We start from the raw sequence: 12,915 nt of genomic DNA on the forward strand, positions 1-12,915 counted from the left end.
CACATAAACTTCTGGTTTGTACTGTAATTTACATTAATTACAGCAGAGGGAGCTGTCCTAATAAAGTGAAGAGAGGGCTGTAATCTACTTCCACATTAAAAATGTGGTTTCAATTTTGTGGTGCCCGAGTTTTTATAACTGGACACAAAAACGATTTAACTAAAATAATAGATTTTACAGAAACCACTGGTTTTTACCACTATTTACATTCATTCCAACTGTCTACTAAAGGCCTCAATCTCACACCTCAACACCTTACCTTAGCCTGACTCTCCTTGCCTTTCTAACCCGGGGGCTGCTGGGCTGGGGCAGTTCAACTTACCTGATTTGGGGGGGGGGGGTGCATAGGGTTGGGTACCGAGAACCGGTTCCGGTTCGGAACCGGTTCCAATATTTCGATTCCAACGGCATCATTTAGAAATGTGAATTTCGGTTCCGCTTTTCGATTCCTGAGGAAATGTTTCTCGCCACTCTCCGTAGCCTACTGCATGACTGCAGCGGGGCGGGAAATGTAGCGTTGTATCTACATTTCCTACAGTGTAGGAACCTGAGACCAGGGCCGGCCCGTCGCACTGGCATGGCATTATAAATGTTCGCCTAGGGCGCCAGATCTGTGGAGGCGCTGCGCTGGCAGCTCTGGGAGAAAAAAAAATGTTTTGACCATTGGTGCTCATCCTAATTTTCGGCCTTGATGTAACAACATTCATAATTAAGTAAATGTAACACCCTTTTCATCCCGGTTACACTTTTCATTTGCCCTGTACGATGGGCGCTGCAAGTGATGAAAATGGGGGATGTTGGCTTATCTGGCAACCGCAGCTCACAGCCAAAGTGCGAGTGAGCTAGGGAGAAAGGGAGGGCGCTGTTGTTATTAGCATCTGGTGCTAGCTGCTCTAACGGAAGAAGAAGATGTTTCTACAATGATGTGGAGGGAGAGTCCTCTCCAGTCAGACTGAGAGGCTGATAACTTCAGCTCAGTGAGGTAAAGGACTCTCAGTGTTTAGATAGTTCACTTTAGTCTAAGTTATCTCAGTGGGTCTCAAACGTTTTGATCACAATTTATGTAAACACATATTTCCAAGGCACTCTTTTATAATTATTGGGATAAAACAGGTTTGAAATCATTCCAATGTATACTATAGGACAGTAAACCAGACATATCGTTTTAAACTGGAGAGATAAAAAAATATGCATAAATAAAATAGTAAAATAAGATATGAATGAACAACAAAAATAAAATGCGTTACATGTAGGCTATTTGTTATTTAATTATTAAAATGTAAACCGATCTTTTTCATATGGGTGTTTAGAGTTGTACCCCCTAGATCTAGTCTCTAGTCATTCTGCGTGTGCACCAGATTGAAGCATTTTACTTCAAAATGTTCAAACATTTCTTCCCGGTATGCCTGAGAAGGCAGATATGCTTGTTTTTCTCAACAAGAACTGTTTTTAAAAGTTGGACTGTTGCACTGTAGCTTCAGTGGTTCTCAGGTTACAGTTACATAGCAGTGAATATAAACAGACTGATTAATGTGAATATTACTTGAAACTAACCTGTGTAAAAGTTTCTCGAATAAATGTAATTTTTTTGGTGGAAGAAGCATGTATCATTTTTTTACCCTGCCCCTCAAAGAATCGGAATCGAGAACCGTTAAGAACCGGAATCGAAAAGTAGAATCGGAATCGGAATCGTGGAAATTCAAACGATACCCAACCCTAGGGGTGCACCATAGTTTATGGACGCTGTACGCAATATAGGCGTAGTTCTTTTAAGATAAGATAATAAGATGTACTTTGTTGATCCAAAATCGGGAAATTGTTTTGTTATGACATTTAAATAAAACATTTTCGAACATTTTTAAATGTTTTCTTTCCCCCAATTTTCGGCGCCCTCCATGGGTTGATGCACCCCTAGCATTCACCTATACTGCCTATGCCAAGGGCCGGCCCTGGCCAACACTGAATATGAACACTGAATTGTAAACCTTTGGACTAAAAGACAAATGCTATACTGCACGTTTTTTTTTATACAGCATCAAGGATAACTCTAAAATTAAACATGCACCCCCAATTGCAATCCCACTTTACAATTTACCTTAGGCTTTCAGAAGACATGTTCACTGTTTTGATCAGTCTATTTTTATTGCTATTTGAAATTCTGCCTTTTTTGGATTGCATTCTTTGCAGTCTTTCAGAATATGAAAAAGGAATACAATCCTCTGATCCTAAACAGTGAGCACCTGCAGCAAATATTCTGTTATTATTTCAAGACCAAAACCAATTATGTAACACACATGCTTAAGACGCATACAATGTACTATCAATGCCAATATAATTGAGTACCTATTACAGTATATTAACAAGAAGCAAGTGTTTTGTTTTTAGTTCATTAAAATCCTGTTTCTTTCGGAGCTGGCGTAGCCAGTCTGGGTCTTAAAGATAGAAACCACACTGTGTGAACACATTTAGGAAACAATGCTCGTCACTAAGTTCACTGGTGTATAGGAAATGACTTTTGTTTGTTTTGACCTGGCCATTCCATTTTCAAATGGTGAATTGCTAACTACCCAATGAGTTATTTACTAGACTAAAAACATTTGTGCCACATTCCCGTTCATTTCCTGAATCATGACATTTCAAACATGCAGTAACAACCCGTTTTAAGCTCACCCACAACTGGCCAATAGGGTTTCATTTCCTGTTTCCCAGCTTGGCTACATACTGGGTTGTTTCTCAGTGCTGCATGATTTGAGTTACTCCCACAAAAGTCATGCACAGGAAAACCAAGAGCCTTTGCTACTTCATGTCAAGAACAATAGATAGGCTGTCAGTGTGCTCTGAGGCTAGAGCATGGGCTAGAGAGACAAGTTTAACGAGGCACGCTAAATTATTATGCTACTGCCAGAGGAACCATTATAAGTACATGAGGACTTAAACCGGAGGATTTGTGCTGTTTTGAACTGTGGATTAACTGCATTGTACGTGACAAGCTACTGATCATGTCTCTCCCAGAGGAGGATCTCACATGTCCAATCTGCTGTGACATCTTTACAGACCCCGTGTTGCTGCCATGTAGCCACAGCTTCTGCAGGAGCTGTGTGAAGCGCTGTTGGGAAAGAGGCATACGTGACTGTCCAGTATGCAGGAAAAGAGCCTCTACGGCCAGCCCTCACACCAATTTGGCTCTGAGAAACGTCTGTGAAGCCCTTTTGCAGGCCAGGAAGAATTCAATGTTGGTGGAAGAAACTTTGAATTGTATTCTGCACGGGGAGAAGTTAAAACTTTTCTGTCTGGTTGACAAACAACCCATCTGTGTGGTGTGTCAGTCTTCCAAACTGCACAAGGGTCACGACTGCTCGCCTATCGAAGAGGCAGTGCTGGACTGCAAGGTAAGGGGGAAAAAAATCAATGTGTTTCCAGACTTTATCGTAAAAGCAACCTTTTAAACGGACTCTGCTGTTTTTGTCTACCTGATGTATTCAAGGTAACACCCAAGGGTAGAATGCTGCCCAGCAAGTCTGTCCTGATTGTGAAAAAACTCCAGGGCCAAGATATTCTGATACATCCTTATATAAAATGAAATGATCTCTGCTGACTCACCTGCTTGTCTTTCAGGATGAACTTGCTTTATCACTCAAGAACTTACAAGATAAAATGGACGGCCTCCAAAGTATTCAGACGACCTCTGCAGACATGTTCAAGTTTATCAAGGTAAATGTGATGAGATGTCAGATGTGTGGTTTTAAATGAAAAATAATTTGGTCAAATAAACCAGAATTTGCCTAATCTTCCTCAGAATCAAGCGCAAGAAACCCAGACATTGATCGAGAGCCAGTTCAAGCAACTGCATCAAATCCTCTACGAGGAAGAGTCAGCCAGAATAGCTGCTGTTAAAAAAGAAGAAGAAGAAAAGATTGCAGGATTGAAGGATAAGATTAAAGAACTGTCAGCAGAAGTGCTATCGCTCGCAGAGACCATCTCAATCATACAGGAGCAGCTGGAAGAAGAAGATATGATCTTGTTGAAGGTCTGTACAGTCAGGTATAAATCAACCTTTTAATATTGTTCCCGAAACCTCCCACCTTGACTGTGATTCTTTCTGTTTTCCAGAATGTCAAGGCCACCCAGGACAGGTAGGTCATCACAGTTATGGGTTTATACTCTTTGAGTTGACAATGCCATATTCTCAGTCCAAAATATGTGTTTCTATCACAGAGAAAGAAGCATACCTCTTGGTTCAGACAACTTGTCGGGGTTACTAATTGATGTGACAAAGCATCTCTGCAACCTCAAATATAAAGTATGGGAGAAAATGCTGGACAAAATTGACTATAGTGAGTACATGTCATAGCTATAAGGCTTCAAGGCCTGGAGAGTAAAATTGTTCAACCCACACCGTGTTTCCTCATCAATCTTTCTGCTAATATCCTTTCTTTTAGTCCCTGTTATTTTGGACCCAAACACAGCACACCCCTGCCTCATCCTGTCAGACGACCTCACTTCCCTCCACTACTCAAAGCCGCACACTGGTTGCCCTGACAACCCAGAGCGCTTCCACATGAGCGCAGAAGTGGTTGGCATGGACGCACTGGGCTCAGGAAGCCACCACTGGATCGTGGAAACAGGAAGTAATCAGGACTGGCTCCTGGGCGTGGCCTCTTTGTCTGTACCTAGAAACTCTGAGGTCTGCGCTCGGCCTGAAAACGGCTTCTGGACTTTGTGTTTACGGGACGGAGAGTTCAGGGCAATGACCTCCCCCCCGACCCCTCTGACACTTACAAGAGTGCCAAAACAGGTCAAAATGCAACTGGATTACAACAAAGGGACAATGTCTTTCTTTGACCCTGCTGATGACACACTCATTTATGCATTCACACACACGTTCACAGAAACTTTACTTCCATATTTCTATACACAAAACAGTCATCCATTAACAATAATGCCAGAGAAAGTACTCATCACAATGTTGCGCCAATAAGCGGATGAAGGACAGGGATATTTGTATTTAGATCCCTGGCGTGTATGGCCAGAGGGCAGGACCTATAAACACATTTACTACCCAATAGCATTGTGAGGCTGAACAAAAGGACCTTTTGACTATGTAAATGTAGTCTTTTAAAAAAACAAAACATTTACTGACTTTTTTAGGATAGCTTAAAGTAATGTTGTAAAATTACAACCGGGGGCCTTACAGGGGTTAAGGGCTATTGTTTATTGTTATTTACTTCAAGATGTTTATTCTTATCCAATCATTTAATTAAAAAACTCTTATTTAAATGATGTGTGTGTGTCTCTGTATTCCTGATGATACACTGAGAGAATGAGCTCATAGTGCTGCTGATCACCATAAGCTAAACAGTCTGTATATTGCATTACATTTGTATAATGTAAGCTTCGTTGATACTTTGCTTGCGGGAATACGAAAAAAATAGTTAGATATACTGAATATTATTTGATATATTCCACCACTTAATCCCAAATAATGTAGAGGTGTGTTATAGGTGCCTTAAATAACCCCTTATTTTCTAGTGAGATGTATTTGTATGTTCATATAATAGTGATTTCAATGCCACCCCAAAATGATCACTGGTTCCATCCTGGCCACCCCACTGAAAATGTCCTGGCTCCGCCACTGACAAACTGTTGAGTTAAGTTTGGGAACCATTCAGGTATAGGTCCTAAACAAAATGAAAAAGAATAAATATGAAGTTTGAGTCCATCCATAAGTGGATTATGGTTTGTAGCCTGTAGTTTCCTTATGTTTAATCTTTTTGAATGGCCTTATGTCTGATTGTATAATACTGCTGCACATGTTTTCTATGATTGTTCTATTGGTAATTCTTTTTATTTTATGTTGGTTTTGAATGAAGGATAAGTGTCTAACCCTTTTAGCACAATGCACTTTAAGAAAAACACACAAACTCGCACAAATCACATTCTTCACACAAGGAAGGATTAGACTTTACAGTTGAGTTTATTGGTCACTTTTGTACACATGATGGCGCCAAAACCAAAGTAATAAAGGTGTTCATTGTGTAGAGTCGACTGTATCACACACATACATATTGTGCTGTTTTGAAAATGTATCTTAAACATGATTAGTTTATGAAAACATTATAGTAAAATGTTGATTCATTATTTATGAGGTTCATCTTTTTTCTGGATTATCTTTTTTCAATCTACATAAAATAAATCTAATCAGTGAAACACATTTATCAAATAATCAAACCAAGGGTCAATATGTGTATTACTTCTTCTAAGCAGGTGGGATTTGTGCAGCTGGGGTTTTGTTGTTCTTTGCATTAACACAGATACAGCACTTTTTCAGGCAGGTGTCTGAGAAGAAAGGCACCTTGTCCAGATGACATAGATAGATAAGCGGCTGGATGGTGCTGCTGATGTTAAGGAAAGCGAAGCCCACAGGCTGCACGTAGCAGCGGAACACATCAGGGGAGTAGACGTCTTCAAAAGGAAACAGTGCTACAGGTGGCAGGTAGTTAAACACAATGATACAAAGGATGGACAGCACTGTCTTGAAGGCCCTCTTCTTCATGGGGTGCATCTCATCTTTCCCTCCTGCCCTGCTGGACTTCTTCAGGGCCCACAGTATGCTCACATTACACAAGACCATCCAAGTAAATGCTGCCAGCATTTCACCAGTGAACACCTTTTCAAAGTTGGGGAGGCCTCCCACAGTCTTGGCAGCAGAGTAAGCAAAGGTAAGGCAGAATACCAGCAATGAGAGGCTTAACCTATAAATGATGGGTTTAAACTGCCCAAACCTTACTGGAAAGATCACAGCTACAAAGCGATCTAGGCAGATACAGGATAGAAACAATGGCCCACTAGTGTCTTTTACACCATAAGAAAACTTGATGGCTGACCAAACTTCTTTGCTCTGCCAGTAGTACAGGTTAAGGAAGGTGATAGGGGGCATGGCACTAAAATAGGCATCCATGAAAGCCAGGCAGCCCAAGAATATGTCTGAAGTTGTGGGTTCTTTGCGATTTCGGATGAGGATTGCAATGACAAGTAAGTTGGCTGGGACTCCCACGATAACGTTGATGCTCTGGAAGGTCAGATCAAAGAGAATACCCTCTACCTGATGGTCGCATCCGTCAAACACACTGAAGGGTTCTGCTGTGGCATTGGTGCCAGCAGTGGTGTTAAGAGGGAGTAGAGTCTGGACAGTGGTTGAAGACACATTTCTCTCCATGATTTTGTCACTGCAAAAGGACCCTGGTGGAAAAAGGAAAATAAATAGTGGTTAGGGTTTACCATTTTCGAGACATCATTCACTCACTCACAATACAATTTCCCATTAACACCAGGTGTTTATCATGAAACTTGTATTTCATCTTGTGTTCTTGCTCTGAAGCACATTAGAAGCCTTGTTTCTAGTTTGCTGAGAAGTTAATTCTCAATAGAGTTCAACTCGCCACAGAGTAAATGAGACATTTCCCAGAGAGCAACAAAAACATGTTACAAACAGCGTCAGGGCTTCTCCTCAGGCTGTTATCTTGTTATTGTGTCTGTGCGGACCTTCCTCTGGGAAGCTTGACTCCCCGTATATAGGGACATCTAACTCACTTAAGGGACTCATACTAAAAGCCCCACCCTTTTACTGCAGAATAAAAGGGCAGCTATACTCAAATTAAAATGGCAGAGTTCATATGTTGGACGTAGACAATTGTTTAAGATTCTTAAGAGCAGTCGTTTCCTGTAGCTCTTAAAAGCCTGTTTCTGACATTTAGCTATTCCTAAAGCTAATTTCTGACCAGAAAAGGATGGTAACACGAAAGATGAATGCAATAATGGCTGGATTGATGGAATAATAACAGGAGTCAGATATGAAGGATACCATTAAAAGGTGTATTGGCCTTGAGCTCAGTGTCTCTGTCTTTGGCCCCTACAGGAAGATCACATATCTGGGGAGCTTTTTTAATCCCCTAAATGTCAGGTTTTGTTCTAGGCTCCGGGAACATTACATGTTCCGGGACTTCGTGCAGCTGCTCTGAGTCAGGCTGATTTGCATTAGTCTTTTGCACATGCAGTACACCTGAGCTCCTTCCACTGAATGGACTATTGGAGCCAGAGGCTGTCATTGTTCTTTGTACAGCCATCAAGGGGCCTATTCTGGTTTAATGTGGGCCTTTCGTGCCCTCCTTCTCTCAGTGGACAGGGCTTCTCACCTCCCCGTGCTGCCGGCTCCACCTCAGGACACACACACTCCTGTGGGGCTAATCACTCTGATGGAGGAGGGAGAAGTTATTTGCCAAGATAATCGTCCCTGGAGATAGCAGACTTAATCAATTGTGTTTTTCTTCAGGCATATCTAATGAAAACTAAATAAACAAAACAGAATTATTGTAATGTTTTTTGCAGGATTTAATTAGATGCTGTATCATCAACTGTTTTACATGCACTCCGGAGTTTTTTGTTTGGTAAAAGTAACTTGTTTTTTATATTTGTTATAGTTTTAACTTTTAAATACAATTTAGTGACAGTGAAATATACATATATCACGTTTGCCTATTGTAAGTACAAACTAATGCCAGACAGCAACAATAGGAAAACACGATATGAGAATACATTCAGTGTAACTATCTTTTCAGATTTCAGAAAATATTCAAATGATCGCATTTTCATACTCAAGATTAAAAATGGCAAACATTTCAACAGTTAGAGTATCATTACAAAAACTAGGATGCTATTGAGTTTAGTATGCCATGCATATTGATCTATGATCATCAGTAAGTCTCAAATATTTCCAGTCCGTATATTTTGAAGTAGCAGGAGCAATGCAAGGGGAAAACCCACTTAAACTTAATTGATCTACATTGTTTAATCCAAAATGACATGCAAAATGGAGATAACTATTTTTCTAGGTAGTAATTAACACATTAAAATATATGTATGTTATATTAATTCATCAATTAGAAAGTCTTGCCTCTTTTAATGCCATGTATTGATTAAAGATCCTCGATTAGACTAAAACTTTGTGACCAAAAGGACCCGTGGAGGTTTTTAAAAGTTCAAATGTTTTTTTACTCACCAGTGTTGAATATTCTTCTGTTCCGTATGTAGGATGACGTGTGGGTGTTTCAAAGGTTCATTTATAAGTTATCCGAAGTGTCGTGACTTTGACGCTGACCAGGAGGGGAGGATCTCCTGGAGTTTTTGATTTCATAAGGGAATAATGATTCTCCCAGTCCTAACTGTTTATAAAGATGCCTTACTTGAGGTGCCAAGTGTTGTCAGCGGCCATCTACAGTAAACCTACAGCGCTGAGGACCTGATCCTGAAGACCTGGTATTTTACTTTGAGTCACTTGTACTTGATTATTTCAATTTTTTTATAATTCCACTTCATTTGAGAGTCAATTTATTGTACGTTTTAGTGCAATTTGAACTCTTCCAAGGTGAAAGACTTGAGAAAACAAATCAACAAAAAAACATAATATACCATTTTTACCTTTATAATCATCAAACGAACTAAAGATGTATTTGTTTGATTTTTAGAATGTTATTGACAAGGGCTTATTGATGTTTGCCACTCTCTTATTCCCTGGTGTCCTGGCTTCTCAATCTAGGCTTGATAAATGTATTCAAGGGACCGATCTGGTGCTGCTGAGGGTTTAAATCCTTACAGCACGTCATCCTTTTCCCCCCGCACAAGAACAATTTAAAAAACGATCAAAGCTATCAAAGACTCCTGCTGAAGTGTCCACCATTTAACAACTAGAGGAAAGAAAGGACACAGTAAGTGTATAAAGTGTGTGAGTATGTGTCAGGGTGTATTGGGTAATTTCCTGGGTGGTGATTGCATTTGAGTCTCTGCTTTGGTGAATGGAACCCAATGTTCTGTTCCCTTATGGGAATACAATGACAAACCCACATTGATCTGTTGTCAAATCAATGTCTGAACTACCAGATAGAAAGAGAATCTCAGAGGACATGCTGTCATTTGGTTGCTTTACCGCTTTTTGGACTAAGGGGGCAGTAGAGCACCTCGATTTTTCAATGCGAAGAGCAGTATTTAACCAACATAACTTTTGAAGACATGACATGATTTTAACATAATATTACATTTTTTGAGATCTGTCATGTTTACTTCCTCTCAATTTGCAATGCTCAACTGTGGGACTCTTGCCGCCTGCAGGGTTATGTATTCTACGCTTTTTTCTAATTTAATCTATTTTAAATCTAGTATAAACTTAAATTTGATATGTTTAGAATTTATTCAAAATACAATCTATTTATATCAAAATGTACTGGAACAGGATATGCTTCAGTAGTTCATATAATTGTTGAGAAGTATTTGATTCACATATTACATAAACACATTGGAAAGTCATGCTGTTATAAAACATCTTTCTCTCATTTCTGTCTTAGATGTATTAATGTTAGCAGGAGGCAGTACAATATTTGGTATCAGTCATGAACAAGAATTTGAATATATTTCACTGCAGACTGTAAATATGCCAAAACCAAAAGTAAAGCCTGTGTGTGTAGTGATTGACACAGTGCAGAAATCACCAGCACAAATTGGATCAGCGCACATAGTGATATCTTTAGTTCAGAAAGGACAGCATGACACTAACAACATCATGTATTGTGTGGTATTAAAATGTAACAATATTGATCGTGAAAATGCGGCTTCACAACATTTGTGGGTCAATGTTCAAACTTTAGTCAATTTAAAAAAGGACTGTACTTTATGCATGCTAACACTACTTAAACTAAGGTGGCAAACATGTCTGCATTAGCATGTTAGCATGCATATGCAGCTACATAGCACTTATCATACTCTAATTTTGATTGTATTGTTTTACATGTACAATCACCATCATTTTACATGTTATTTTAAATTTATTTGGTAGAAAATCTGGGTTTAATAGTTTTCATCAGAAAAATTATAGCAGTAAAAGCAGCTTGAAAAAATGTAAGAGAATATTGCTAATGTATGGGGCTTATCTATGGAGCTTCCAGTGTTTATTAATATCACACCTCAGAAAGTTAAAACAAATCCAAGAACTAAAAAGTGAAAGAGAAATGATGTTTTATGGTTAGATATAAATATGCAACAATGTTACACTCTCTACTTTTTGAGCCCCTTTTCTGCCATTCTCTATAATGGTTGCGAAACATTAAATTGGCTGTAACAGAAACCTACGGGCGTCATGGCAGCCCGGAGAAGGAGAGCAGGAATTAGAAACAGGACTGAAGGTTTTCTGTGAAAGCACACACATCATTAATCAAAACCCTACTGTCACAGAACCCCAGAAGAGAGAGAGAATGTGAAAAAAAGAAGGAAACATACTTATTTTTATATAATACATGTTAATTAAGGTCTAAAATTGTAGTTATTATTTTTCATCATTGTATATTTACACCAGTCTATAAATCAGTGCAGCTGTCATTTTACTTTCTATACTGCTATGAACATGATCATTAACAATGTGTCGAGCTCCAGAAAATGAAAAAGCATTTGTTTGGGGATAGCAGCCACACCGACTCCTTTGAATGGGATTTCACTTTCTACATACTGTGGAATTAATGGCCTGTAGGCAACATAGGAAGAATGGGCATCCACCCAGCTTTCGACCAATTATTACAATTATGCTACTAAATGTGTGGTTATCACCATAATTATGGCCCATTAGTCTCATCACAACCATTTAACAAACAAACAAAGCAAACAAAGATACGAACAAACAAACAAACAAACAAACAATAGTTTAATGCATCTCCTCTTAATAGAAGTTAAGGGATGTGAATAAGTATTTTCAAGTCTATCCAATCCATTAAAAGCTCAAATACATAAGCTAATTTGATTCAGTGTGTTATAATAACAGGATTGTATTCAAACCTATGATTCAAACGTATCCCAGTTATTTCATTTATGTCAGAAGAATAAAGGCATGCATAATTTTGTATAAAAAGTAGGCCACCATTTTCAGAACTAAGAAAAGCATTTAGACAGACATATACAAGATGTGTTATTGATGAAACATAAAAGTATGTGGCTTCAAAGAGCAGTCTGTTTTGGTATTTCTTAACATGTTAACATTGTTAACCGGTAAATTATGCAACATTTCTTATTCATTTTTAATCTGTATGTTGCTGTAATTTTGTCATATTCCCAAATTAACTAAACCAAGGTTTTGCTTGATAGTAATTCTAATAATAATAGCTTAAATGTATACAGCGCCTTTCATAAACCCACCCTTTAACAGAGGGAACACAAAACACACTCTGTTGCTAGATACTTGAATAAATCCATCATGGGAGCTTGTGATTTGTAGATGGAACATATTTTGTTGCCGAAATAAGTACTAAGTGAACTAAGCAGCCATCATTTTTGGGGAATAAATGAGGAAAGAAAATGTGGCTTTCTTGGGTTTTATATTGATTTACTGTAGACCAATAAACCACTTAACCTCCATTCAGATATTTCACTTATTTTGTCATTGAAACCTGCCATCAAAGCGACAGTTGGTGCTTTAAGGTTAAGCATTAAGGAGGAACAAGGGAGTAAAAGATAGGAAAAGTGAGATAAAGCCATATGCTAAATGGCTATTTTTACACTCAGGGACATGGTCCAACTCTGTGACAGGAGCCGCTGGGCTCTATTGTACCTCCATAGTCCACAGGAGCACACACCTGCTGCTGTTCTCAGAATAATTATACACACTGTTTGAGCTACCCTCTCAGAGCTCCCTATCCAGGAGCGAAGCCACATTTCTTTAGTGACCCTAGATAAGATAAGAATGATGAGATGCTCTGCAATGCAGTGGATTGTTTAAAATGGAAACTGAAAGGATATATTAATCAAATAATTCCCTTATTTTGATCTTAAATAGATAAGTTGGTTACATTAGCATTTTTTTCAACGTGCAAATAGACTACAATA

At 38.9% G+C, this 12,915-nt stretch overlaps 2 protein-coding genes across 2 annotated transcripts; one reads left to right on the forward strand and one right to left on the reverse strand.

Moving 5' to 3' along the window:
- The first annotated feature begins 2,762 nt into the window (after window positions 1–2,762).
- On the forward strand, window positions 2,763–5,246 carry LOC117451345 (nuclear factor 7, brain). Its single transcript, XM_034089607.2, has 6 exons — window positions 2,763–3,389; window positions 3,616–3,711; window positions 3,797–4,027; window positions 4,111–4,133; window positions 4,216–4,334; window positions 4,440–5,246. Exons 1-6 carry the CDS (start codon window positions 3,000–3,002, stop codon window positions 4,976–4,978), a joined length of 1,398 nt encoding a protein of 465 aa, XP_033945498.1. The 5' UTR covers window positions 2,763–2,999; the 3' UTR covers window positions 4,979–5,246.
- A 1,010-nt stretch (window positions 5,247–6,256) lies between these two features.
- On the reverse strand, window positions 6,257–7,216 carry LOC117451700 (G-protein coupled receptor 183-like). The gene has a single exon (XM_034090096.1). It carries the CDS (start codon window positions 7,214–7,216, stop codon window positions 6,257–6,259), a length of 960 nt encoding a protein of 319 aa, XP_033945987.1.
- Window positions 7,217–12,915: the final 5,699 nt, after the last annotated feature.

Source organism: Pseudochaenichthys georgianus, chromosome 8, assembly GCF_902827115.2.
Source record: "Pseudochaenichthys georgianus chromosome 8, fPseGeo1.2, whole genome shotgun sequence".
Taxonomy (NCBI): Eukaryota; Metazoa; Chordata; class Actinopteri; order Perciformes; family Channichthyidae; genus Pseudochaenichthys; species Pseudochaenichthys georgianus.

Bases quoted from the DNA above. Each gene is read 5' to 3' on its own strand.
- LOC117451345 (XM_034089607.2), top strand. From the start codon at position 3,000: ATGTCTCTCCCAGAGGAGGATCTCACATGTCCAATCTGCTGTGACATC. The intron at 3,390-3,615 runs GTAAGGGGGAAA...CTTGTCTTTCAG, and splicing joins AGGCAGTGCTGGACTGCAAG to GATGAACTTGCTTTATCACT. The intron at 4,028-4,110 runs GTCTGTACAGTC...TCTGTTTTCCAG, and splicing joins AAGATATGATCTTGTTGAAG to AATGTCAAGGCCACCCAGGA.
- LOC117451700 (XM_034090096.1), bottom strand. From the start codon at position 7,216: ATGGAGAGAAATGTGTCTTCAACCACTGTCCAGACTCTACTCCCTCTT.